Here is a 25526-nt window from a genome sequence, read left to right on the forward strand (position 1 = left end):
TTAGTCGGTCTCCATGCTGGCTGTAGTCAGAACTAGTCTGCAGAAGTTCCTCTGTTCACCACTTGCTTGTGCTGCCAAAGAAACACAATGTAACTCTGATGCTTGGCTGAAAGAATACGCCATCCAGAAACGTAAGACTCATATACACTTTCAACTTAGGTTGCTTGTGGAGAAAGTAATTGTTTCCGGCAACTTTCAAAATAACCCCCAGTGGCTGCTAATAGGTTGTTGAGCCTTGTACAATACCATACCCAATTGCTGCTGACTTGAATGTCCCTCTTTCCTGGTTTCAAAAGTTTCAGTGGAATGAACAAAACAATTGCATAAAAATGTTAGGCAACCTAAGCATTATGATAAAACTGTTACATTTAAAATACATGTATACAAATAGATGTACATTTGTTCCCCCAAGTAAAACAAACTGCAAATTACTTTTTTTTTATGTGGGTGTCATTTAGAGTAGGTATTATTAATCTGACGTGCTCAAAAGATAGGTGCCTCTCTAGGAATCCGATGACAGAGCGATCTATTTCTGCCACACACTGCAAGTAGATTTCTAGAGGGATCTACTTCTGCCACACACTGCAAGTAGATTTCTAATAGATTTTATCAAAGACCCAGTATTGTACCTCTGGAATGCTGTAGATCTAGCGCCAATGCTCCTCCGTCCCACCCCCTTTTGAGCCCAGATTTATGTCCAATGCGGACAATCAATTTCTAGCCGAGAATTGAATTGCAATGAAGCGGCCATGTTGGAGTATCTTGCCACTGCAGCTGCAAAGGGGGCATGGTATGGCATGCAGTTACAGTCTCTTAAGTCTGAGACATTCCCCAATCTCTGAATAGTCATTTTGATTTATGTAATAAACATTCTTCCAGAGTCGGGCTAGCCGCCGCAGGGGATCACATGGCTCGGGAGGATTTTTGGCTATAAAATGTTATTTATATTCTTCAGCTAGCACTTCGCTAGCTAAGTATGCCCCCCAAGTGCCTCCGGACCCTTCTGATTGCCGCCGGTATACGTACCCCCAGGGATCCCGCGATGTCGCAGCTTCTCAATCAGCTGCTGGCTTTACTATGGGGAGGATCGGAACTGCGCATGATGTCGATGACGTCATGTCAGATCGTCGCCACAGCGACGAGTGAAGCTGCATGGAGAAGCTGCGGCTCTCGTGGGATCGCAGACGGGTAAATATTACCGGCAGCGATCGGGGGGATCAGAGGGGACCGGAGGCACTTGGGGGGGGGGGGGGGGGGGGGGCATACTTAGCTAGCGAAGTGCTAGCTGAAGAATATAAATAACATTTTATAGCCAAAAATCCTCCCCTGGACGCAGACATTGAAACTGCGTACAGCCAGGGAGGTTAAAGGGACTCTGAGAACTTCTCATGGGTATGCCTTTAAACCAGTCAACTTCCAACAAAGTCGTGCTATGACCCCTCTGGAGGAGTTTCTTGCACTGGCCATGCGTGTCACTTCCTCTTCCTGCTTCATTCAAGAGAACCCGAGGTGTGTTTAAAGAATGTTATCTGCATACAGAGGCTGGATCTGCCTTTACAGCCCAGCCTCTGTTGCTATCCCAAACCCCACTAAGGTCCCCCTGCACTCTGCAATCCCTCATAAATCACAGCCATGCTGTGAGGCTGTGTTTACATCTGTAGTGTCAGTCTCAGCTGCTCCCCTGCCTCCTGCATAGCTCCGGTCCCTGCCCCTGTCCCTTCCCTCCAATCAGCAGGGAGGGAAGGGATGCAGGCGGGGACTGGAGTTTTGCAGGAGGCGGGGAGAGCAGCAGACTGACACTATAGAGATAAACTGAGCCAGCTCTGACAAGCTGTTTGTCAGCAGCGTGGCTGTGATTTATGAGGGATTGCAGAGTGCAGGGGGACCTTAGGGGGGTTTGGGATAGCACCAGAGGCTGGGCTGTATAGGCAGATCCAGCCTCTGTATGCAGATAATAATCTTCAAACCCACCTCGGGTTCTCTTTCAGTGATGCACTTCTCTAACAGAACAGACAGGGGTGACCCAGAAGTTATTACATAGCCAAGATGTCAGCCACGATTTTTAAATTGAAATCGAACGACAACTATTTGGTGTTGAACGGTGATTCAGGCATCAAATGAAAGAGAGCACAAGCTACAGAAAGGTATGCATCTTTAAGTACTTTGCAGTACTGGTCGGAGTCTCTTTAAGGCTACTTTCCCACCAAGATGTTGCGTTTTAGGGGACGTTATGGTCGCATAACGTGCCCCTAACGCAATGTATGGTGGTGTTGAAGTTGGACGTCAGACTGAGCCGCGTTATGCGGCTCTCAAAGCAGCCGCTCCAGGTTAGTGATGGGAAGTCCGGATCTTTTTAAGGATTCGGATCATTTGAATTGGATCATTGAAAAGATCCGGATCTTTGAACCGAATCATTTGAATCATTTTACTAGGAAAGCAGACTGGGTGAAATGACTAGCAGGATATGACTTTCCCTGCACTGTACATTCTGTATGTTGCTGTTTCTTCCAGACAGACATCCACTGTGAACCGAATCTTTCATTGTGATAATCCGGATGATTCAATTCACAAAAAAGATCCGGATCAAATGAACGATTCATTCATGATCCGGACAACACTACGAGTCTCACCACGAGTCACCACAGTGCAGTGAATATTTATTAGCCATGTGGCTGGCCGCGGAGGAGGAGGGGAGACCACCTCCTCCAACATTACTGAGCATGTGCAAGCAGTCTAACGCTGCTTAGCCAAGTATAACGTACAGCATGCAGCACTTTGTTTAAACATGCTGCGTTACTATGTAACGCAACGTGGGCACTGTGAACAGATTGATTTTACAGTGCTGTGAGTTAGGCTGCGTTACTGGCTGCTGTAAAGTGGGACTTTACGTCCCACTGTGAAACCAGCCTAAAGGCATATCCATGAGAGGTGCTCAGAGTCCCTTTTAAACATTTACATTTGGTGTAATTTGCGCTGGGGTGTAAACAAAACCAAAAAACCCCATGCATTTGCTGAGACCTGCATGCTATTTTCTGTGGGGATGGAAAGGTGGCGAGGAGCTGCAGATTTTATGCTGCTTTTGAATATGGTGGAGACGGCATAAGAAACATCAGCCTAGACGATATCCCCAATATCATCATCTAGGTCTAAAGTTCAGGTGGGGGTCACACATCCAACTACCTCCCAGTCAGTTTGGTTGATTTTGGATTGGAGAATGTTGAGCTTCATCGGGCTTGCTGGTGTGAGTTGATTTTGATCCTGTTGGTTAAACATTCTTTTAAAAACCATTATTTGATTGTATACACCCTATACCAGCATCATAACCCCCCTATACCAGCACCATAACACATTCTGTTGGACACCCTATCAACAAATGCACCTATTCTCTCCACCTCTACCCTTTAAAGGTCCCATACACCTAACGATTTTCCCGCCGGTATACAGCCGTTTCGATCACAGTGATGGAAACAGCTGTGAAATCGCCGCGCACACCGCTGACAGAACGATCGATTTCCGTCCGAAATCGATCATTCCCGTCGATTCCCATCGACCCGTGCGGAAGATATTTCTCTGTTGCCGGTGGGTTGGGAGTGTGTCGTTAGCGGCGTTCGAATGCCCGACGACCGACGCAATACAGCGGTAATACATTACCTGCTCCAGCCGGCGCGAGTCCCCTGGTCGTCTTCTCCGCTTCGGGCTCCAGAGCTACACAGAACTTCCTGTCCCGGCAGGAAGTTTAAACAGTAGAGCGCCCTCTACTGTTTAAACTTCCCCTGGACAGGAAGTTCAGTAGCCGGAGCGGAGAAAAAGACAGCGGGGACTCGTGCCGGCCGGAACAGGTAATGTATGCAGGGGGGAGGTGGGGGGGCGGCAGCTCCACAGATTGTGATCGGTTGCAGGCTGAAATCGATTCACAATCTGTTTGCAGTAATAAGGTGGCCATACGATCCCTCTCTGATCAGATTCAATCAGAGAGGGATCTATCTGTTGGTCGAATCTGATGGCAAATCGGCCAGTGTATGGCCGCCTTTAGATTGTATGCCTCTTGCAGGGCCATCCTCCCTATTGTTTCCAGCTTAATTATGCAATCTTACTGTCAATCACCCCTCTTGTGGACTAGAACAGTCTCTCTATTTTGACCTATGACACTGTACTGTTAGTAAATCATTTGCATGATCTTGTTTTTGTTGTAAGTTTCCTGTATGTCCTAACTTGTATGTTAACCCATTTATCTATTGTGCAGAGCTGTGTAATATGTTGGCACTTTATAAATACAATTAATAATAATAATAGAGTCCTACTACAAAGGTCAGTATTATTTCAGAGTTTTATACCAATTCAATTTCAGTTAAACACATTTCTACCCCGCATGCTTTTATGCTACCCAGTTCACAACCGCACAATTGACATGTAGAAAATTTTCTTTCCAATTTATCAGATTGCATTTACAATCAATTAGGGCTCAGCCACACTATAAGCGCTTTTCTGAGCGCTTTGTGATTGTTTAGCGCTTTCTGAGTGCTTTTTAAAAACCACTCCCATTCACTTTCATTAAAATCGCAGTAAAAATCGCAGCGATCGTGTAAGCGAAAAATTGCTGCAATTTTTACGTGATTTTAATGAAAGTTAATAGGAGTGATTTTTTTTTTTTTTTTTTTTTTAAAGTGCTCAGAGTGCTAATCAATCACAAGCGCTCAGAAAAGCACTTAATAGTGTGGCTGAGCCCTTAGACATGAAACACAGAGCTGAAATTGTCAATCTGTCTTTAGTGGTAGAATATATGTAAAGTAAAAAAAAAAAAAAAAAAAAAAAAAAAAAGATTGTTTTGATTCCCTTCTGTAGTGTGTGTATGTAGAGGAAAAGTTGGACAGCCACAAGAGAAATGTATCTCGAGCTTTGCAGGACTGTTTGTTAGTTTATATGCAGACTTGGCATCCTTTCTGTGTACAATGTGTTGCAATCGCAACAGTGCTGAAAAGTCACATTGTGTGCTAGATGTGCAGTGCGACCATACAGTAAACTGAAAGTATGCTTCACCGATGCTGTAACTGTACACTTTAACTGGTATGCCGTGCGTTAGTTCAATGGGACTCACCGCACCCAATGCGAACGTACCATAGGAATATTATTGCATCACGTTGCAATTATATTGTCTGTTGCAGTGGAATGCAACTGATTCAATGTGAAAGGACCCTTTGAGTATACAAGGGGAGAGAAATGGGTATCAGTGGTGACAGGAACAGGTTTCCTAATCTCCTCAATACATTTTTCTTAGGCCTCTTCCCCATATTCCCGTTTTCTGCTATGCGTTGCACAGGGTAGTCAGAAGTGCATAGACTGCACTGTCTGATGGCCCCATTCATGTGTTATGATCACTGCATAATCACAATGCATAGTTGCCAACGAATTTCTGCAAATGTACAGCGATTTCCATTCATTATTATGAATGGAATTCACAACCGCATCGGCAAATATTGCAACACAAGTGCCTTTCCAGCAGTGAGAATGTGGTGAAGGGGCCTTATCCCTGAATGATTATGCATGAAAATGGTAATACAAGTGCCGTGCATTGCAATGGGGAAGGGGCCTTACCCCTAAATAGTCAACTCGTTCTTCAAGCACCCGCAGAAATTATACTGTCGTCTTGTGTCTGAAGATCTTTGCTAGAAAGATATCCAAGTTTCACTTGTAATCTAACCTGTGACGTTTTGTGTCTTCTAGATATTGGCCTGGGAAGTGATTCTGTGTGTGCCCGTCCATCTTCACATAGGATAAAGTCTTTTGATTCGCTTGGGTCGCAGTCTATACTAAGCCGCTCATCAAAATTATTGCAGGGCCAATATCGAAGCCTGGTGAGTATTTTTCCAGTAACACAAATATACACAATGGCTTTTTTTTTTATAGAGTACTATAATAAATATTGAAATTCAGTTCATTTTCTGGTTATTTTATTATAAATGCTGTACCGTAATACTGTACCTTGCACCCTACAGTTGTAGACTGTGAAAGTGCTGAGTTTCTATTTAGGGCTAGTACACAGAATACAAATTGATTCTACTGTTCTAGTGTTTCTAATAGTTCACTTGGTCAGTGTTCTAAAGGGGTCCATACACCTAACGATTTTCCCGCCGATATACAACAGATTCGATCACTGTGATCGAATCTGCTGTGAAATCATTGCGAAAACACTGACAGAACAATTGATTTCCGTCCGAAATCAATCGTTCCCGTCGATCCGTCCGTGCGGAAGATTTCGCTCGATCGCCGGCGGGTCGGGAGTGCGTCGATAAGAGCGTTCGAATTCCCGACGACTGACGCTAGCGGCAATACATTACCTGCTCTGGCCGGCACATGTCCTCTGGTCTCCGCTGTCCCTTCTCCGTGCTCAGCTCCTCCAGCTTTACTGAACTTCCTGTCCCAGCAGGAAGTTTAAACAGTAGAGCGCCCTCTACTGTTTAAACTTCAGGTAATGTATGCGGGGGGGGCAGCAGTGTCAGCTGCAGCTTTACAGATTGTGATCGGTTTCATGCTGAAATCGATTCACAATCTGTTTGCAGTAAAGGCAGCCATATGATCCATCTCTGATCAGATTCGATCAGAGAGGGATCTATCTGTTGGTCGGATCTGATGGCAAATCGACCAGTGTATGGCTACCTTTACAGGAAACTTCAGCTCCATAAAATTAAGGAAGTGTTGTGTGCAGCTCTGTGTTCATGACAGAAACTGGCACTTCTCTTTTGCAAATCATGATGTTTCTCACTGATGAGATTTGTGTCATTTTGGCTCCTGTGCCTGCAGTCTTGAACAGCTGACAGTGTAAAGTTTGGAAATCTTCACCAGCTTTGTTACATTTTCTGCATATATAATGGCCCGTTTCCACTATCGTAGCGTTTTCTGCATGCAAATTCACATAGGCAATTCAAGTGGATGGGGCTTTTTCCACTTGTCAGGATTTCTTTGCGTTTTTCTGTGCAGAAAAAATCTGCACGGCAGAGCCATCAGAATTTGCACTCTGCAATGCGGTGTGCGATTCGCATACAATGTATTTAACTACTCTAAGACCGCTCCACGCCAATGGGCGTGGCCACGGCGGCAGCCCCAGGACCACCTAACGCCAATTGGTGTAATGACCTGGAGACGGCTACTGAAGGAGATTGTGCATCTTATTCTCGGGGGCGGTGCTATGCCCCATCTTCAGTCTCTGAGCGGCGTGATCGCCGTCTATTTACACAGTACAGCGCTGTGATCAGCAGCAGTGCTGTACTGAGGACAGCCATGTGACACGGCTGTCCCCCTGGGGGACAAGAGAGCGATCGGCTCTCATAGGCAGAAGCCTATGACAGCCGATCGCGTGATTGGCCGGTTGGGGGGAGGGAGGGGATTGGAGGGGGAAAAAAAACAGACATAGTAAAAAATATTTTAAAAAATATGAACATAAATCTCTCTCTTGGGTAATGCCCACGATACTTCAGAACCTTTTTGCATAATCATCTTTATATATTGTAAGACTGTTTCACAAGACTATACAACAATATGTATGTGATGCCAGTGGATCTGCCTTTTATATTTTTCCTGTCTGGAAGTTTTTTCTTCATGTTTTATGTGTTGTGTTTTATATGAATACACTGAATAAAAAGTCTCTTTAAAAAAAAAAAATATGAACATAAATATTTATAAAAATAAACACAAGGGTGCGATCAGACCCCACCAACAGAGAGCTCTGTTGGTGGGGAGAAAAAGGGGGCGGGGGAATCACTTGTGTGCTGTGTTGTGCAGCCCTGCAGCTTGGCCTTAAAGCTGCATTGGCCAATTATGAAAAAACAGCCTGGTCTTTAGGGGGTTTACCACTGTGCTCCTCAAGTGGTTAATCGGAAATTCGCATGTGGTTTTGCTATGCGAATTTTCCATGCGAATTTGCGTACGTTTTCGCTAAAAATCAATGTAAAAGCACACAGGCACTGACATGGTTAAATTTGCATACATTCAAAACTATGCAAAAATGTAGGTGAAATCGCTGTAAAATTCGCTTACAAACTCGTGCAAATTCACATGCGAATTTGCTTTTGCGTTTTCCGTGCCGAATTCGCACTGCACAAGTGGAAACGGGCCCTGAAGAATGATTCAAAACCGATTTTATTTCTATGCCATTTCTGAGTGGAAAGTTGTATGGGAGTTGCAAATCAAATGGATGTTATGGTAAATGTCTTAGTGGCCCAGTTGTAATAGCTAAAGGATACAACATCAGTCGCAAAAATGAATTACTTGATATCACTCCTTAGAGCGGACCTGAACTTATTAGAACTTCCTCTCTAAGTGCATTTCTCTAAGTTTTTTTTCTTCTGTCGTGTGCAAGCGTTCAGGTCCACTTTAAGTTTTATTTTTGTTTGTTTGTTCTGTGCTTCATAACTACATGTAGTGGGTACATACAGACCACTTATTTTAAATTGATAATTTTGCGCTCCATAGTTCTGAATTTGTGCTTTCAATAAGGCTAGGTTTCCACTTTCAAGCATACGCTTGAGCACTTGGTCTGCACACTTATCGTAAAGGTACCCATACACATCAATGCTCCCATTCAATCCCTGGAAGATTGATCCCAAAATGTCCACTCTAATGAATTTCAATTGATTTTGACCTAAAATAGATTGATCAGAATTGGATTATATTGGTCAATACTGTCGGAGAGCGATCAATTGGATAGGCACATCAACTCATTATTGAGCTGTGTATGGTGGTTATTATCATTATTAATTGTATTAATAAAGTTGCATTTCGTTAGTAAATTAAAGTATCCGAATCTGCAGAACAACCAGGCTATTATCATTGTTTAAAAGGGAGAAAAAATATGCCAGCCTTCATATCCTTCATATTCTTTTGACTACAGGGGGCATTTAAAGGTCTGGTTTAACTTGCTTACTAGATTAATTTTGTTGTAAGTAAAGGCGAAAAGCGACGAAGCTGTTACTCCCTGAATTTTCATATTTGATGCAGCTGTTCAAGAGAAATTCCCCAGGGAAAAGTCAGTCAAGTGACCCTGTTATAGATATAAAACCTATGGAAAGTGTACAAACATTTAAATATATACACACATGGTTGTATCAGTTCCCCAGCATTTCAATACAGCAAGTGAAAAATTAATATTTCCTAGTGTTTAGGGACTTTAACAGGGTAAGAGTAATTGTTAAATATACCACATATCAAAAAGGTACGTGATAAAAACCAATTGGCTATTAAAACCTTAAAATAAAACGCATACTGACTAAGATTGGTCTCGCCTCCATGCGACTGGAGCCTTTGTCTCATATAATGTGTCATACTTTTAGAAGTTGCTGGATTTCATAGATAATTATTCTCACTTGTTGAAATTTATAGTAAACAGGACCTCCCACAGTGAGCTGCTGCTAATGTAGAGTGTGACTGTACCAGCACTTATGGCCTTGATTGTTAAAGGGAACCCGAGGTGAGGAGGATATGGATGTTGCCATATTTCCTTGTAAACAATGCCAGTTGCCTGGCAGCTCTGGTGATCTTCTGGCATAAGCAGTGTCTGTGTCAAAACCCTGGAACAAGCCTATGGCTAATCCAGTAAATCCGAAATCAGAGCACGTGAATTGCTGCATGCTTGTTCAGAGTGTATGGCTAAAGTTATTAGAGACGTAGGATCAGGACGACTGCCAGGCAATTGGTATTGTTTGAAAGAAATTAAACATGGCAGCCTCCGTATCCCTTTCACCTTGGGTTTCCTTTAAGAGACACTATTACATACTAGTCTTGCTATTGTCATTATATCTGCACATATTAGGAATTGAATGTAATCGAATCCCGATCGGACATGCTGGATTTAATCGGATCGTAAATAGAATCCTAATAGAATCGCACAAAGAATTGTATCCTGTAGATTGGGCTTAAAAGCATGGTCCTGATATGATAGTTGGTCTTGCCCATCAATGGTACTGAGCACAGGCCCACCCCTGCCCTCCCTCTCATCTCTTTTCATTCAGCAGAATGAACCCTTAGCTAACCTGAACTGCAGCTCAGCAGATCCTCCCACCTCCTTCCTCTTCCCTCCTCTCCTTCATCAACTCCATCTTTTGTGCCGCTTACGAGACTCTGCAGAGTTGTAGTGCTGGCCAGAGAGAGTTGATCTCTCACTAGCCCAGTGAGAAAGTAGATGGGAGGTTAAATGGTCTGTTCTGACAGGTCCAGTAAAACTACACTGTCCTCTTGACACTAAATGTAGCTATAAGATCTAGTCAGCCAGGTATTTTCAATATATTGCAAAAAATACAGGTATGCAATATACAAAAACTTTTTGCATGGTTAATGAATGCAAATTATGCATAAAAACTCTAAACCAGGGCTTTAAGCCGTGCTAGGCAAATGCAGTAGTTGGCTAGGAGCAACGTGGATGTCGTTGCAGTTCTTGCTAAAATACTCAAATCCCTACTTTTCTAGGTAATTAGCTCATCACATAGATGCAAGTTTTGAACATACATGCAGAAACATGACAAATGGAAGTTATTCAGAAAATAGATGTTGTGTGTTGGTTTTGATGCTACTTGCAGTTATTGCTGTTATAATTTGCTATGTTTAGTGCATGATATCATAAACACTAGGTTGTCCTTTTTTCATGCCAACTATAATGTTGTGTTAGGTAGTACAATTTGATTTGCGTGCTGATTTTGTTTTCTAGGATATGACCGATAACAGCAACCATCACATGATGGTGAGGGCAAAGTTTAATTTTCAACAGACTAATGAAGATGAGCTGTCATTTTGTAAAGGAGACATAATCCATGTAACAAGGCTGGAAGAGGGCGGCTGGTGGGAGGGAACACACAGTGGCAAAACAGGATGGTTTCCAAGCAACTATGTCAGAGAAATCAAGTCCTCCGGTAGGTGGAACTCTTATATCATTACTGTGGTATTTTGTATTTAATGGCCGTAGGCATTATGTGAGAATTAATGTGTTTATGAAAGTGATTTTAGTTTAGATCAGAAAAAGAGATCATTTTGTCTCTTCTGGATATAATATTTTAGTGATCTGCAGGAATAGGAAATGGTGGAAGCTGAAATTGAACTTTGCAAACTTGGCTAATACGATTTGGGGGATACATATGGTTAAAAATTCATTTGGACCTGGCAATAGACCCTGTCAAAATGATAGTCTGTCATAGCGCAAATCCAGTCTAGAGGGCTAATGTGGAGACCGTTGGCGCAAGTGTTAGCTATTATATAATCAAGCTCTGGCTATTGTGTTGTGGTGGTGGGACGGCGGAGTATTGGTATTGGCTGTATGTATAGCTGACTACCGTTATCATTTGCCACTGAGTGTTATTGGCTTCTGCACTCAGGTATGGGGTTAGGTGTAGGTATAGGAAACGCTAGTGTTAGGTTTTGGTGGGGAGAAGGATTAGTGTTAGCGGGTAGGGAAGGTTAGAAGGTGATTGGAATATCGGCTCACAGATTTCCGACACTTAGCCATTATTTATAAAATAAATAATGGCTATATACAGCTCCCAAATTACCATACGTTTCTTTTCATGCAAGATGAACCATACGTACTACCCCAATTATTTCAAGATACACTTGTAGTACATAATGCATGCTGCTTTGCATTTTTGTGCCCATAGTTCTTTCTATGTTTACTTACATCCCTTTTTTTTCTATCAATTCCTTTAACCTCCCTGGCGGTTTAATTATTTTGCCAGGGAGGCTGCGGGAGGGTTTTTTTTAAATTAAAAAAAAAAGTATTTCATGCAGCCAACTGAAAGTTGGCTGCATGAAAGCCCACTAGAGGGCGCTCCGGAAGCGTACTTTCGATCGCCTCCGGCAATCGAAAGTAACAAGATAGGCCGCAATGAGCGGCCTATCTTGTTTCGCTTTCCTCGTCGCCATGGCGACGAGCGGAGTGACGTCATGGACGTCAGTCGACGTCCTGACGTCAGAGCCGCCCGATCCAGCCCCTAGCGCCGGCCGGAACTGTTTGTTCCGGCTGTGCTGGGCTCGGGCGGCTGGGGGGACCCTCCTTCGCCGCTGCACGCGGCGAATCGCCGCGGAGCGGCGGCGATCGGGCAGCACACGCGGCTGGCAAAGTGCCGGCTGCGTGTGCTGCTTTTTACAGAATCAAAATCGGCCCAGCAGGGCCTGAGCGGCGACCTCCGGCGGCATACCCCGAGCTCAGCTCGGGATTACCGCCAAGGAGGTTAAAATACTCCTAAGTATCTTACTCCGCAGCACTAATATTTCTGGACCCGTAGAACTGCAAGTGCCAGCATGCCACTTTTCCTCTCTCACTGTCTGATTTTTCAACATACAGAACTGTTCTCCCTTGCTTGTAACACAATGTGCCTCAATCGACCCTTTTACTTAGGATTTGCACTAATGACCCCCCCCCCCTTTCCATTTGTCCTCCATGACAGGGGACGAAGTAATTGCCCCTCCCACCTGAAAGGTACAGGAAGTGCAGTAGAGATTCAAAAGTTTCCTCTCTCACTCATACCTCTAAGTTTTTCCTGTCCCTTTCAGGATAGGAGGGATGTCTATAATTTTACTTAACCTACTTTAAATAATTGGTTAAGACAAATAATTACTGTAGTAGGTAAACCTAAACTAGGTCTATACTAGTTCAGGTTTAACTACTACAGAATATTTAACAATTACCTAGAGCAGCCACATGGACCTCCTACAATACCTTTATCGAGCACTATTGCTTGGATGTCTAGTCAAATCAAGATATGGCATTCATGAGAAGGGTATTGTCTGCTGTGGTCCCTCCCTGAGGAGGGAATACTCTGAAATTCTCTCCATTCCCTGTAATGGAGGACAAATAGAACTTCATAATAACCCTTACCAGTAATGGGATTTCCAGGAAGTCCTCTGACTGGCCTAGGAATCCGCCCAGAGTTGTTAAGTGGTTAAAATAACATAATGTTACACATATACAAGGTAATGAGAAATTCACTGAGGTATGTGTGAGGGAGGGAGCTTTTTAATCTCTGCTGCGCTTCATGTCCTTTCCAGGTGGGAGGAGTAATCTCTCCATCCCCTGTTATGGAGGACTTCATGGAAATTCCATTGCTGGTAAGGGTAATAACAACTTTTTCTTTTTTTTTTTCTTTTCTTTTTAGTGACTCCTTGTGGCATTAACTACAGTGTGTTGTTCCCCTATCTCTCTGCACTGAGCATATTGTCATACAGCAGGAAGACAGTCAATTTTCTTATCCACAACAGCATGCACAACATTTAATATCACAATCAGAAAACTCAGTATTTTAAACTTAGTTTTGAAAATTAAGCTTGTAGCCATTTTACAATCGTAAAGTGGCTACAAACTTGATGCTATATTGCATAATTTAATAAACCTACCTAATTGTTCTCCTTGAAACTGATTGAAAAGGTACTTTTTTTTTTTTTTTTTTTTCTTTTTTGTTTTACACACTTCAGCCCACAGTGGTGCTCTTTTCATACCCACCTTTTCATAATTAACAGTTAATGAATGTCTGAAGTTCTTCCTATTGTTGGGTTGAGTGGGACAGAGCTATGCATATTACCCAGTTGGCACACCCTGCTGTAGGGTATAATGCAAGGGCAATGGTGGAATGCGTTTGTCCTGCCCCAGGCTCTCATGTAGCACGACATGAGAAACTAGCCATAAGGGGCACCATGACGAAATGCATGCTGTTCAAATTGTATGTTGTTCTAACATCCCCATTATCAGTTGTGTAGTAAGGACAGCAAACATATCTCCATAGAGCTTGTCTTAAAAAAAAAAGTCAGCATTTTTTTTTCTAACCTAACTACTGATTTCCCCTCGGAAAACTGCTCCAGCTGACTTGATGCTCCCCTGAACCATTCATATATAGTGGGATACGAAAGTTTGGGCAACCTTGATATTCATCATGATTTTCCTGTATAAATCGTTGGTTGTTACGATAAAAAATGTCAGTTAAATATATCATATAGGAAACACACACAGTGATATTTGAAAAGTGAAATGAAGTTTATTGAATTTACAGTAAGTGTGCGATAATTGTTTAAATAAAATTAGACCGGTGCATAAATTTCATTCCAAAACCTTTAGAAATAATTATTGGAACTCAAATTTGGCTTGGTAAGCTCGGCGACCCCTGACCTACGTACACAGGTGAATCCAATTATGAGAGAGTATTTAAGGCGGTCTATGTTTGCTGCCCTGCATTTTGATGGACTGGGCAAGAGAGTAAGGCTCAGTCCACACTTAAAACCGCAGAACGCCAGTGATTACTGCTAGCGCTTTGTGGGAGTGATTTTCTGCGATTTAACGCGGAAAAATCACTGGACACTGCAGCGGTTTGGGAGCGATCGTGATTGGCGGCGCTATGCATGCTAATCACTAATCGCGAATCGCTGGCAAACCGCTGCATGTAACACGTTGGCGGTTAACGCTAACCGCAAACGCGGCAGTGCCATAGTGTTACATGTGCTATTGTTTTAAAAAAAAAACGCTAGCGGTTTGCCTTGAGCGGGAATCATGCGATTCCCGCTCAAGCGAGAACGGACCCTAGAGGCAGGTTGGAGACAGCAATGGTTTCCTTCAGGCCTGTTTAAAAAATGATTGCACAAAAACAAAATAAAATATAGACAATTAATTCCTTTGGCTTTCATTTAAAGTGGACCTGAACTCCTGTACAGGACAGAAGGAAAGTATGTATTTAGAGAGTTTAGCCTGTTTTATTCCCCCTCATTTGTGTCTAATCACAAGTCGTAATTTGATCTCTCCCATGTCACATGACTGCCAGGGCAGAGATGTCCCCCAAGGCTCAGTCCTTGGCCCCCTACTGTTCTCAATATACACATCTTCCATTGGCAAGATTATCTCCTCCATGGGTTTTAACTATCATCTGTACACAGATGACACTCAGTTCTACCTCCACACCCCTGACATATCCAACACTACCAAGGACAAGGTCTCCTCCTGCCTATTAGCCATCTCCTCCTGGATGTCCGCTAGGTTCCTGAAGCTAAATCTAGACAAAACGGAATTTATGATCTTCCCACCCCCGGCCATCCCTGAACCTCCCAGATGTGCATGTCACTGTTAACCACACTACCATTCGCCATACCTCTCAAGCCCGCTGTCTGGGTGTCACCCTTGACTCCGCACTCTCATTCACTCCCCACATCCAAAACCTCGCAAAGACCTGTAACTTCCACCTCCGTAACATCTGCAAGATCCACCCTTTCCTGACCTCTGCTACCACCAAACGCCTCATCCATGCCCTCATAATTTTCCACCTTGACTACTGCAACTCTTCTGTATGACCCGAATACCCCAGCTGCAGTCCATCATGAATGCGGCAGCCAGAATTATCCACTGTTCCCATCGCTCCACCACGGCGGCTCCCATCTGTGAATCCCTCCACTGGCTTCCTATCCAGTCCAGAATCAGATTCAAGATACTGTGCCTGACTTGCAAATCTGTCCACAAAACCTGTCCAACCCACATTTCCGATCTCACTCCGTTTCTCCAATGAACTACGCCTGACTGCCCCCCGCATCACCGAGTCGCATGCATGCCTCCGGGACTTCTCAAGAGCTGCACCAACACTATGGAACTTCCTACCTCCACACATTAGGGCAGCCCCCTCCTTCAACATCTTCAAGAAGGCCCTCAAAACTCACCTTTTCACTCTTTCCTACCACCCCTCAAATGTGCTCTAAACCCGCAGCTGAACTCTGGTCCCTACCTTTCGTGTCCCTACCTCTCCCTCGAGATTGTAAGACTTCGGGCAGGGTCCTCCTCCTTTTGTGTCCTACCTGATCATGCACCTCCATTACTGTGCACCCATGCTATGCATTTGAGTGAGCTCAACTTGCCTAATCTCCATGCTCCCATCCAGTGACTAAGCATTACCCTGTACTCCTACTGTGCTGCGTGATCTGGGTTTTCTTGTTTTCCTGTATTGTCGTGTTGCTGTATATCACCCCTAAATATTGTCTGTAACCTAAACTAATATCCAGCGCTGCGTAATATGTTGGCACTTTATAAATACAATAAGTAAATACGCTCATTTGAAAGCACAGGGGGTTTACAATGTCTGCTTCCATGAATCAGAAAGTAAAAAGGATGTTTAGGATGTGTATCAGCTTTAAAAAAAGTTGTTTTTTTGTTTAAAGGTTATTACTGTATGCTGTCGTGTATCTTTTAGCGCAGAGAGGACGTTCTGAGTTCAGGTCGCTTTAACGAATGGCACACCTCAGTAGATCCAGAAACACATGAGTGTTGCATGTGAAACTTTTTAATGTGAATACGTAGAGCCTAGCAGTGTCTTATTTGAATTGCTATAGTTTATCCATGTAAATTATTTGTATTATGTTTGTACCATGCTACATGTCGGCCCTTTAGAGATGAAACCTAAAATAACCTAAACTGAAGTTTTCACAAATCTTCTAGTGCATAAAGCAGACATGCCTTTAATTCTGTTGAATGGTATAGTCCATATGATGATAGCTGATAAAAAAAAGACAGTAGTTTTTTATAAATAAGAGGTTGTAATATGTTTGAAGAATTGTGCATATTTGTACTTTTGAATGGTTGTTGTAAACTTCCATAGTTAATTAGTGGCAATATCTGTAAGCATGGAGAACATGCTGCGTGGCCCAGCTGAAGGTTATAATGCATAGATTACTGTGCTTTGCAGTGTGTAGTGACCTATTTTCTCAGTGTGTTTTTTCTTCATTATACGCTTGTGAGGGTTGATGTGCTTTTTGTTTAAAAGACCACCATCTGGCATGACCTTGTAATTATATTAGACAGCAGATAGTCTATTAGCTATATTCCATCTGGCATGGTATGTTGGCTGTATTGTCCAATGAGTGTCGCAGCACAGAATAGACAGCTCTTCAGAGTTAACTGCAATGTAAGCTGCTTTGTCCCCGCCTGTAATAATATAGCTTGTAGTGGAAACTATAGATTTGTATTGTTCCGTTGTTTTGTCTTGTGTTTTAATGTAGTTGTTTTTTGTTTTGTTTTTTCTTGTTTATTTACGCTAAGTATTGCAGAGGACATAGCATGATAGTGGTAGTCTTAGCCGTGAATCTCACAACTTACTCGTACACACTGTCAGTTACTGTTGCAGGGCGACACTTTGGAACTGACATTGCTAGTCTGTTTTTTCCGATAGATGCCTTCGATGATAAAATTCCGACATGTCTGATGTTCTGCTCGATTCGTTTCCGCTAGATTTCTTAAAGAAGTCAATGGAAAAAAATAAGAAAAACAAGTGGAAGATAAGAGAATCGAGCAGAAAATCGAATGGCTAATAGATCTCGTGCCGCATCGAACGCAAAAAACGTATCGTATAATCCTAGCATTGCTATGATTGGGGGATACACAATGGAGCTTCCTAACAGGGATGAGTGGAAAAACAATGCTATCGGAGGTCACTCGGGCGTTACTTAAAAACCAACATGCCGAATGTCTGGGCGACTTCAGGGGGGCTCCTGTACACACAGATTTGTGTAGCGCCGTGTACAGCCACCCCAATACGTCACTGAAAGATCAGGCGCTGGATCATCATGCACCAGCGCATTGTTCCCCTTTGTGCCCCATCCATTGGGATGTCGCTATATTGTTGTAGATGGTCATTTTTGTGTGAGCGAGCCGTTAAAAATTGCTTTCAAATAAACTTTGAAGTTTTCTTCATTTTTTTTTTAATTATTGCTTACTAGTTTGTGAGAAGAGTAAATTGAAATGACAGGTTGCTTTTGGTTTTCACTGGTTATTTTCCTGCGATAGAAGTTCTGATCGATTTTCTCTGAACATACCATTTTGTTCCACAGAGAAGCCAGTGTCGCCCAAGTCTACAACACTGAAAAGTCCACCAAAAGGGTTTGAGACCTCTGCAATCAACAAAAGTTATTACAATGTGGTAAGCCCTCCTGAAATACTTTTTTCCCCATTTAAAGTGGTATGAAAACCAACATTTCTTCTTTGCTCTAAAAGAATATTTACAGCATACAATATACTACCTCATCATCATTATTATTATTATTATTATTATTATATTTTTTTGCAGAACAGCATTCGAACAGTTAAACACGTTACTTTTTCAATAGAAATCTCCCTGCATTGAGATCCAAACCCGAAGGGTGATAACATTATCTTGTGTTTACTTAATTGTAGCAAGAGAGGAATGTAAACATTCTCTGGCAGCTGTGAAACGCCTTCTAAGTGTGCAGATCAGCAGACAGCTCAGAAAAATACACTGGGCACATAACTATATATAAATATTATAGCTATGAATAAAATGCAATGGAAGCTTTCATAGCAAATAAACTGTACTTTGGGAACTTGTAATTTGTAAATGAATAATAATACTTGTGCACAAAAGCAAATATGATAACTTTATGGGTTAAAAAAAAGTAGGAAAACACATTTTTCTTGAATATTATGTCAGAGTTTAATACCGCTTTAAGGTACATACACACCTTTGATGAATGCACATGTCACCTGTGTAGCTGACGATTTGCTGTGTTGCTACGCGTGGTGGCAAAGGAACAATGGAACGGTGTGAACAATGGCATTGACAATCGTGGTTAGTGAATTGATCTGCCGGGATGGCCGCAGTTCGGGTGTTATGAGCCTGTGCACACACGTCTGGTCATCGGCCACCTCAGCTGACTTTAGTCAGGCATATGTACAAGCCTTTAGACACACTATTAATTACATTATCTGTCTGTGATGTGTTTTTTCTATGTTGAAAAATGTAATTCCATTATGGTTATTTAGCAATTTAGAGCATGAAATACTGTTTTTTAAATTATTTTATTGGAATGGTTTGTGTAGAATGAAATGGTAGTGAATGTTTGTGTTCATATGTACATGATTCAGTATGTATTTCTGTCAGAAGGGAATTCCAGCTTGCTCTTGGATGCAAATATCCAGTTTACGACTGGCACCTTTGTGTTCTTAAAAAAATCATGTCTGAAGCCTTTGGAGGGCTGCTTTTATAGGGTTTATATTATAAAATCTGCTTACGCATGGCAATCTTATGCTGGGCATACATGGGTCGATCCAGCGGCCAATTAGCCGCCGGATCGATTTGCCCCCCCCCCCCCCCCCCCCGCTTGTCCGCGCGGATCGATTGCCGCTCGTCCCCGCCGGCGCATCCTTATCACCGCTCGAATCACTGCCATTGTCTGCCGGCGGGGATCGAGCGGCTTGATCGGGCCAGCTGAATATTATCAGCTGGCCGGATCAGCTGGTCGATACACGGTACAGAAACGTACCGTGTATCCCCAGCATTACTGTAGGTTAGTGAATCAGGTTCTTGGAGAGTATTGTTTACTTTTACTGGAACAATAATCCCTAAACACAGGAGGTGCCGTGGGCACCATTTATCATCAACACACAGTGCCTTTCCATCATATTTACCTAGATGTTTAATGACTATACATATATTTAGATGAACTGAATGTTCACAGTCAACTACATAAGTGGATTAATTAATAAGTGTGGGCATTACCGTATTTTTCGGAATATAAGAAGCCATTTTTCTCATCAAAAGGGGAGAAAAAGTCCCTGCGTCTTCCAAGGACGGTCCCTGACTTACGGTTGCCCACGGATACGACCGGCTGCTACGTCATGGTCTCCCTACCTTGCCCCCCCTGAGTGGTTCTCCGGCCCTTTCGCATGTCTTCTCTGCTCCGTGTGTGTAAAATCAGTTAGCGGCAGCGTGGCTCACCTCACCAGCTATTCCAGGGGGGAGCGCATACCTCTCATCTCCGGCGGGGCTCCCCTAGTGACTGGCTTCTGCTGTTGATGCGATCATCAGAAGCTGTCACTAGAGGGAGCCACGTGGGAGAGGATAGATCTGCGCTCACCACTGCAATCTCTGGCAAGGTGAGCCACGCTGCTGCTTATTGATTTTACACATGGGGACCGGGGGGAAAGGACACCCTGTTGGACTACACAGGGGGACAGGAGGGGGACACAGGGATACACAGGTATGTAGGAGGGGACATGGGAATACACGGGAACAGGATGTGAAACTGGTACCACACAGAGGAATAGAAGAGGACACAGAGGGGGACCAGAGGAGGACATAAGGGGGCAAAGGAGGACACAGAGGTTCGCACGTGGGGACACAAAAGGGGGACACTGGGGAAGAACATCTACAAGCTGCTCCTGGAACGTGAATGCGCCAGGTTTAGTGTGTGTGTGTATATATTATATATGTGTGTATATATATATATATATATATATATATATATATATATATATATATATATATATATATATATATATATATATATATATATATATATATATATATATATATATATATATATATATATATATATATATATATATATATATATATATATATATATATATATTTTTATTATTAATATATAAATAATCTCGCGAAGGTTCCCCTAATGTATCAATTGTTCATTTATCAAGACATACACTAGTAACAGTAGTAAACTTACGGTCTGGCATAATGCACAATAAAAACTTGTTTCCATACTCTTTATTGTACATGTATTTGTGGTTTATATTGCATGGATACTGCACCTAGTTACATTAATTTGTAATGTTTTTTTTTTTTATGAAGAAACTGCTCTTAAGTGGGTATGTAGAGCTGTTCAGGTGCAGAAAAAATTGTAGTTAAGACTGAATAAATATACAGTAGTATTCAAAGAATATACTGTCCTCTTCCAGGACAGCTAAGTGGGCTTTTATGGGAAAACTCATGGTCTTGCCAACCACAGGATGTACCGTATGCAGTTTTCTTAAATGTGGGATCTGGATTGGACATGGGCTGGATCAAATGACTACATGCTTGCACGTCTATTAGTTGGACCAATGGCTGGAAGTCATTTGTACACACGCACTGACTTGAAAGTCGTTTGCCCGACAGTGTCCCAACTGAATCGCAAGTTGGATCGGGCAAACCACTTTTTATCAGTTGGTCATTTAGGCATCGACACGCCCAACTTATCGTCCGACCAACAAGTTTGAATGATAGTTGGAAAAGTTGGACGTGTGGATGAGCCTTTAGTGAGAATACAGTATAATCTTCCGGTTTAGAGATCCAGATGTTCTTTGAAAATTAATAGCAAGTGTACAAGCCTTAGGGTGCATTCATTGATATCCGTTGCTTTATGAAATAATTCTTCATGTGTACTCGCTGTCCACACTCTCCATACAATTGTATCTCTGTGTTGTAATAGAACATTTTATTCAAACTCGTTGCATACACTACGTCTCTGGATAACATGCACAAATATGTACACATGCCATAGATATTGACCAGGCTTTGAAATAATGTGTGTTATAAGTGCAGTGTCCATTGCAGTACACATACTGTATGATGCGTGTGTTATTATGCAACAATCACAGTGTAAATCTATCCTTGTGCTCTTTTGCACTTGACAGGTGTGCTTTAAATAATATACTTACCATAAATCTAGAAAAACTTGTCTGGATTCTAAAGCCTCTAAAGGATAGAACTAAACATAACTCTCATAGGCCCATGCCCCTATTAAATAATTTTTTTCTTTTTGCAGAAATCCTCACAAAGCACTCAAAAAATGTAATTGCTTCTTGTTATTCATTGCAATCAAACCAGCTTTATGCCTGTAAGAGCACAATGACTAATGTAAGAGGAGTTAAGAAAGGTTAATGTGTAGGCATTAGTGTTGTTCATAGGATTATTATTAAGCTAGATTCAGGGATGGCCTTTGATTGTGCTGAATGGCTGTCTGTACCTGCATGCCGCCTTTTCTAGGTTTGGTTTTGGTCTAGTTTTTATTGCTTTTGTTAAACTTCTGGCTAAGTGTCGCCCTGTTTCCCTTTGCATGTGGTAGTAGACACAGGAATGTGCCTTTTACAGCTTCTGTTTTCCCTATGCATGGAACCCTCAGACTGTATATCTTACGTCTGCAAGACTTATTTAATTTAATTCGGTTCAGAAGCCCAGTTGTCTGAAATATGTACATCCTTATCTGTGTAATTCTTTTGTCCTGTATGAAAATTTCTGCCTTTTGGCAAAAAGTGTCTAAAGTGCCCCTGGATTTCAAAGTATGTTTTCACAGCATGGTTGCCTAGTGGCTAGCAGTCTGACCTACCGCAAGGGCTTCATGCTCCGACTCTTTCTGCATGGAGTTGGTATACCCTTCCTGTTTTTTGTGCAGGTTTCCTCCAGGTATTCTGATTTCCTTTCATAACCTAAAACATGCTGCAAAGTTAATTGGGCTACTCCAAAATTGAGCTCTATTCACAAAACTTCTCATAAATGACTTTTCACCTAATTTATAAAAATAACCTTTCAGCACATTTACAAGAAAAATAATCACTCAACGTAAATTGTTCCTGATTAACTTCATTTCAGTATTACTCTTCTTACCTTAATTATATTATACTTTAGCTCTTTTAGAACTTAAAAAAATAACCTAGGTAAGATGAAAACTGGTGAAGAAGCTTTCTGAATCATGCCCATTGTCCTTGGAATATGGTAAGGATTAGGTTGTTAGCCCCTGTGATGGACAGTGTCCCCTGTAAAGCATTGTGGAGGATGTCAGCATTGTATGAAGCCATAATAAATATAACCTTTTCTGCCCACATCTATACAGTTGCACAGTTCTGTATATGGGCAGGAAGTCTAAGGGCATGTTTCCGGTGCAAATTAGTCGTGGAAAACGCAAAAACAAATTCGCACGCGGATGCAAATTTTTCTGCGAATTCGCTGGCGTTTTTGCATGTTAGTAAGTATGCAAATTTAACCCTGTCAGTGCCTGTGTGCTTTCACATTGGTTTTATGCGAAAACTCATGCAAATTTCCTATTAAATTGTATGCGAATCGCATAGCGGTATGCGAATTCTGATGGCTCTGCTATGCAGATTTTTTTCTGCACAGAAAAATGCTCAGAAATCCTGACAAGTGGAAACAGGCCCATCCACTTGTATTGTCTATGCGAATCTGCATGCAGGAAACTCATGCAGATTCGCTGTAGTGGAAACGGGCCCTTAAATGACAATGGGAGCTTAAAAATGTAACATAGATATGGTGAAAACAGGCAGAAGTGCTTTGTGAATCCTACCCATTGTATTTTTTATTTTTTTTTATACCTAGCATTTTTAATGTAAAATGTTATTTATCAACACCCATATAATTTTTTTTTTATTAAAAACATCACCTCATATTTGTGTATGCATGCAATATTTGCAAATTCCAAGAATATATGCATATACTTTCATCTCACAGTATTTTAGATTGATTGAATACACCTTTTGGAAAGCTCCCCACAGCTCTACATAAATGGGTCATTGAGTCTCCATTACTAATGACTATGCTGCCCTCTTGTGGTACAATTACACAGTTGCATTTTGAGTTTGAATTTTTTTTTTTTTTGTGATACACTAAAGCTAGACATACACTATTAGGTGACTAGTGGTAGAAGAGGTATATGATCAACACCTGTATCACACAAGTGTTGATCATATACCTCTTCTACCACTAGTCACCTAATAGTGTATGTCTAGCTTTAGTGTATCACAAAAAAAAAAAATTCAAACTCAAAATGCAACTGTATATGGACATAATGTGCACCGATCGCAAATAAACAAAAAGCACTTGGAATCTTCACTTCTGTTTTAAATCAGCATTTGGTCAACATCACGTTGACCAAATGCTGATTTAAAACAGAAGTGAAGATTTCAAGTGCTGTTTGTTTATTTGCGATCGGTGCAAATGATGTCCATCCATTCAGAGTAATTATTTTCTAGATGCGGGTTAGACTCTGCATGCACTATTGGGTGGTGGTAAATCCATTAAATATTGCTCATTTACCTGGTCTTGCACCAGTAGATCTTAGATAAGCTTTCAGTAGAAATCTTGTCTGACATAGGTTGCGGTGCTGCTAGCATTTTCTGCCTGATGCTGTGAAACCATTACTCATCTATCGCTGCCACCCATACCAGTTTCCAACCTCCAGATGTCATTTAGCAAGTGTAGAACAGGCATGACCAATTCATATTGACAAATGTTTTTACTCCTATTGAGGCAAACCTCATCATGTGGATTTCAACAAACCTATGTTTATTATGGTCTTAAAGGAAAAGTTAACTTTGAGAAATAAGTTCTCCCACCCTTTTGCTGTAAGAAGTTAAATGCTAATCTCCACCTGGTTGATGTTTTCATAATTGAAGGATCATGGATTGCATCATCTTCAGCTGCTAGGCAAGCAGAGAATCTGTACCTATTACTGAATAGTATACAGGGAGGCAGAGCTTGTACCATTTACAGTACGAGTTTCACTTTCCAGTACATCAGTAATATTCATGGCTGTCAGGTGAAAGCAGAAGGGAATGAGGAGTAATGTTAAAGTGTACCAGACACGAAGTATAGTGAGCGTTTTTTATACATACCTGGAGCTTCCTCCAGCCCCACCCCCACAGATCGCTCCCACGCTGCCGTCCTCAGCCTTCTCTATCGCCGGTACTGGGTCCCCTAACCTTGGCCAGTCGCAGCCAGTCTGAACATGCGCAGTGCGCTCTCTCCAGAGGAGGATAGTACTGCACAGGCAGAAAAATGTTTGTAACTGGCTGAAAACATACAACTAGGCGCATTGCTGTTACCAAGAGCAACATTTGCTGCTGTAGTAAGAGGGCTTTTAGGTTCCTTGTAGTTCCCTACAAAATCCTAGTGTTTTGGTTTACAGTTAAAGCAATCCTGAAGGAAATGTAAACTTGGGAGATAATTGCAATAATAATAATAATAAAAATGCCAACATCTGTATTGCTCTCTTCTCCTATCATACTCAAAGCCCTTGAAAGCTGCTGCCACTGGAAGCAGACTCGGTAGACAGTAACAGTGTTAGGAGGTCTTGCCCAATGAATCCTTACTGAATAGGTATTGGTTTACTGAATAGGAAGAGTTAAGATTCAAACCCTGGTCTCCTATATCAGAGGTTGTACCTTACCAGTACACTATCCAGCCGCATGTGTAGTACTATTGATAAGTAGACCTTTTCTGATGTCTCATTGTTTGTTTGTTTGTTTGTTTTTTCAGTTTAAGGGCTGAATTTCTAAGCATCAAATGTAAATAGCCATGTCAGTATGATGTAAGGCCTGCACGGAATTAATGACCTCTTGAACCTGTTTTTAAGAGTGTTTGCACAACCGTTGATTTACTTTTCAGGAGAGCTGCCTGCAGGTGTCTTTTTTTGCTTTTCTGTTTGCTCAGATATGGAGCACTAATTTATTAACCTTTGCAATTACAAAAATACATAAACTCAACATGTGTAAAACAGTCAATTGCTAAGTAGGATTGGTGCTATATGTACTTATCTTTATATCCTGTCACTTCTCACTTCACGTGTGCTTAACTATTCACGCAAATATTTAACTTTTTAGTATTGCGATCTTAAACTTTGAAAAATGGCCAATTCAGGGGCTTCCAAATTGTGCAAATATTTTACATTTACAAAAAAATCTGCAGTAATGTTTGCTTCCTGCATTGTCATGTGCTGGGTAA

General features: G+C 41.9%; 1 protein-coding gene across 7 annotated transcripts in view; it reads left to right on the forward strand.

Annotated features, from left to right (window-relative positions):
* Positions 1-25526, forward strand: part of ARHGEF7 (Rho guanine nucleotide exchange factor 7) — a 202919-nt gene that overhangs the window by 75310 nt on the left and 102083 nt on the right. For 4 of the 7 annotated variants that reach the window (XM_068268053.1, XM_068268054.1, XM_068268057.1 and 1 more), the window contains exons 4-6: positions 5722-5852; positions 10694-10895; positions 17824-17912. In XM_068268053.1, the coding sequence (XP_068124154.1) occupies positions 5722-5852; positions 10694-10895; positions 17824-17912 (422 nt within the window). Of the gene's footprint in view, positions 1-5721; positions 5853-10693; positions 10896-13023; positions 13084-17823; positions 17913-25526 lie in introns of all 7 variants that reach the window. The other 3 variants (XM_068268051.1, XM_068268052.1, XM_068268055.1) reach the window with 1 other exon arrangement.

This window comes from Hyperolius riggenbachi, chromosome 2, assembly GCF_040937935.1.
Source record: "Hyperolius riggenbachi isolate aHypRig1 chromosome 2, aHypRig1.pri, whole genome shotgun sequence".
In the NCBI taxonomy this organism is placed as follows: domain Eukaryota; kingdom Metazoa; phylum Chordata; class Amphibia; order Anura; family Hyperoliidae; genus Hyperolius; species Hyperolius riggenbachi.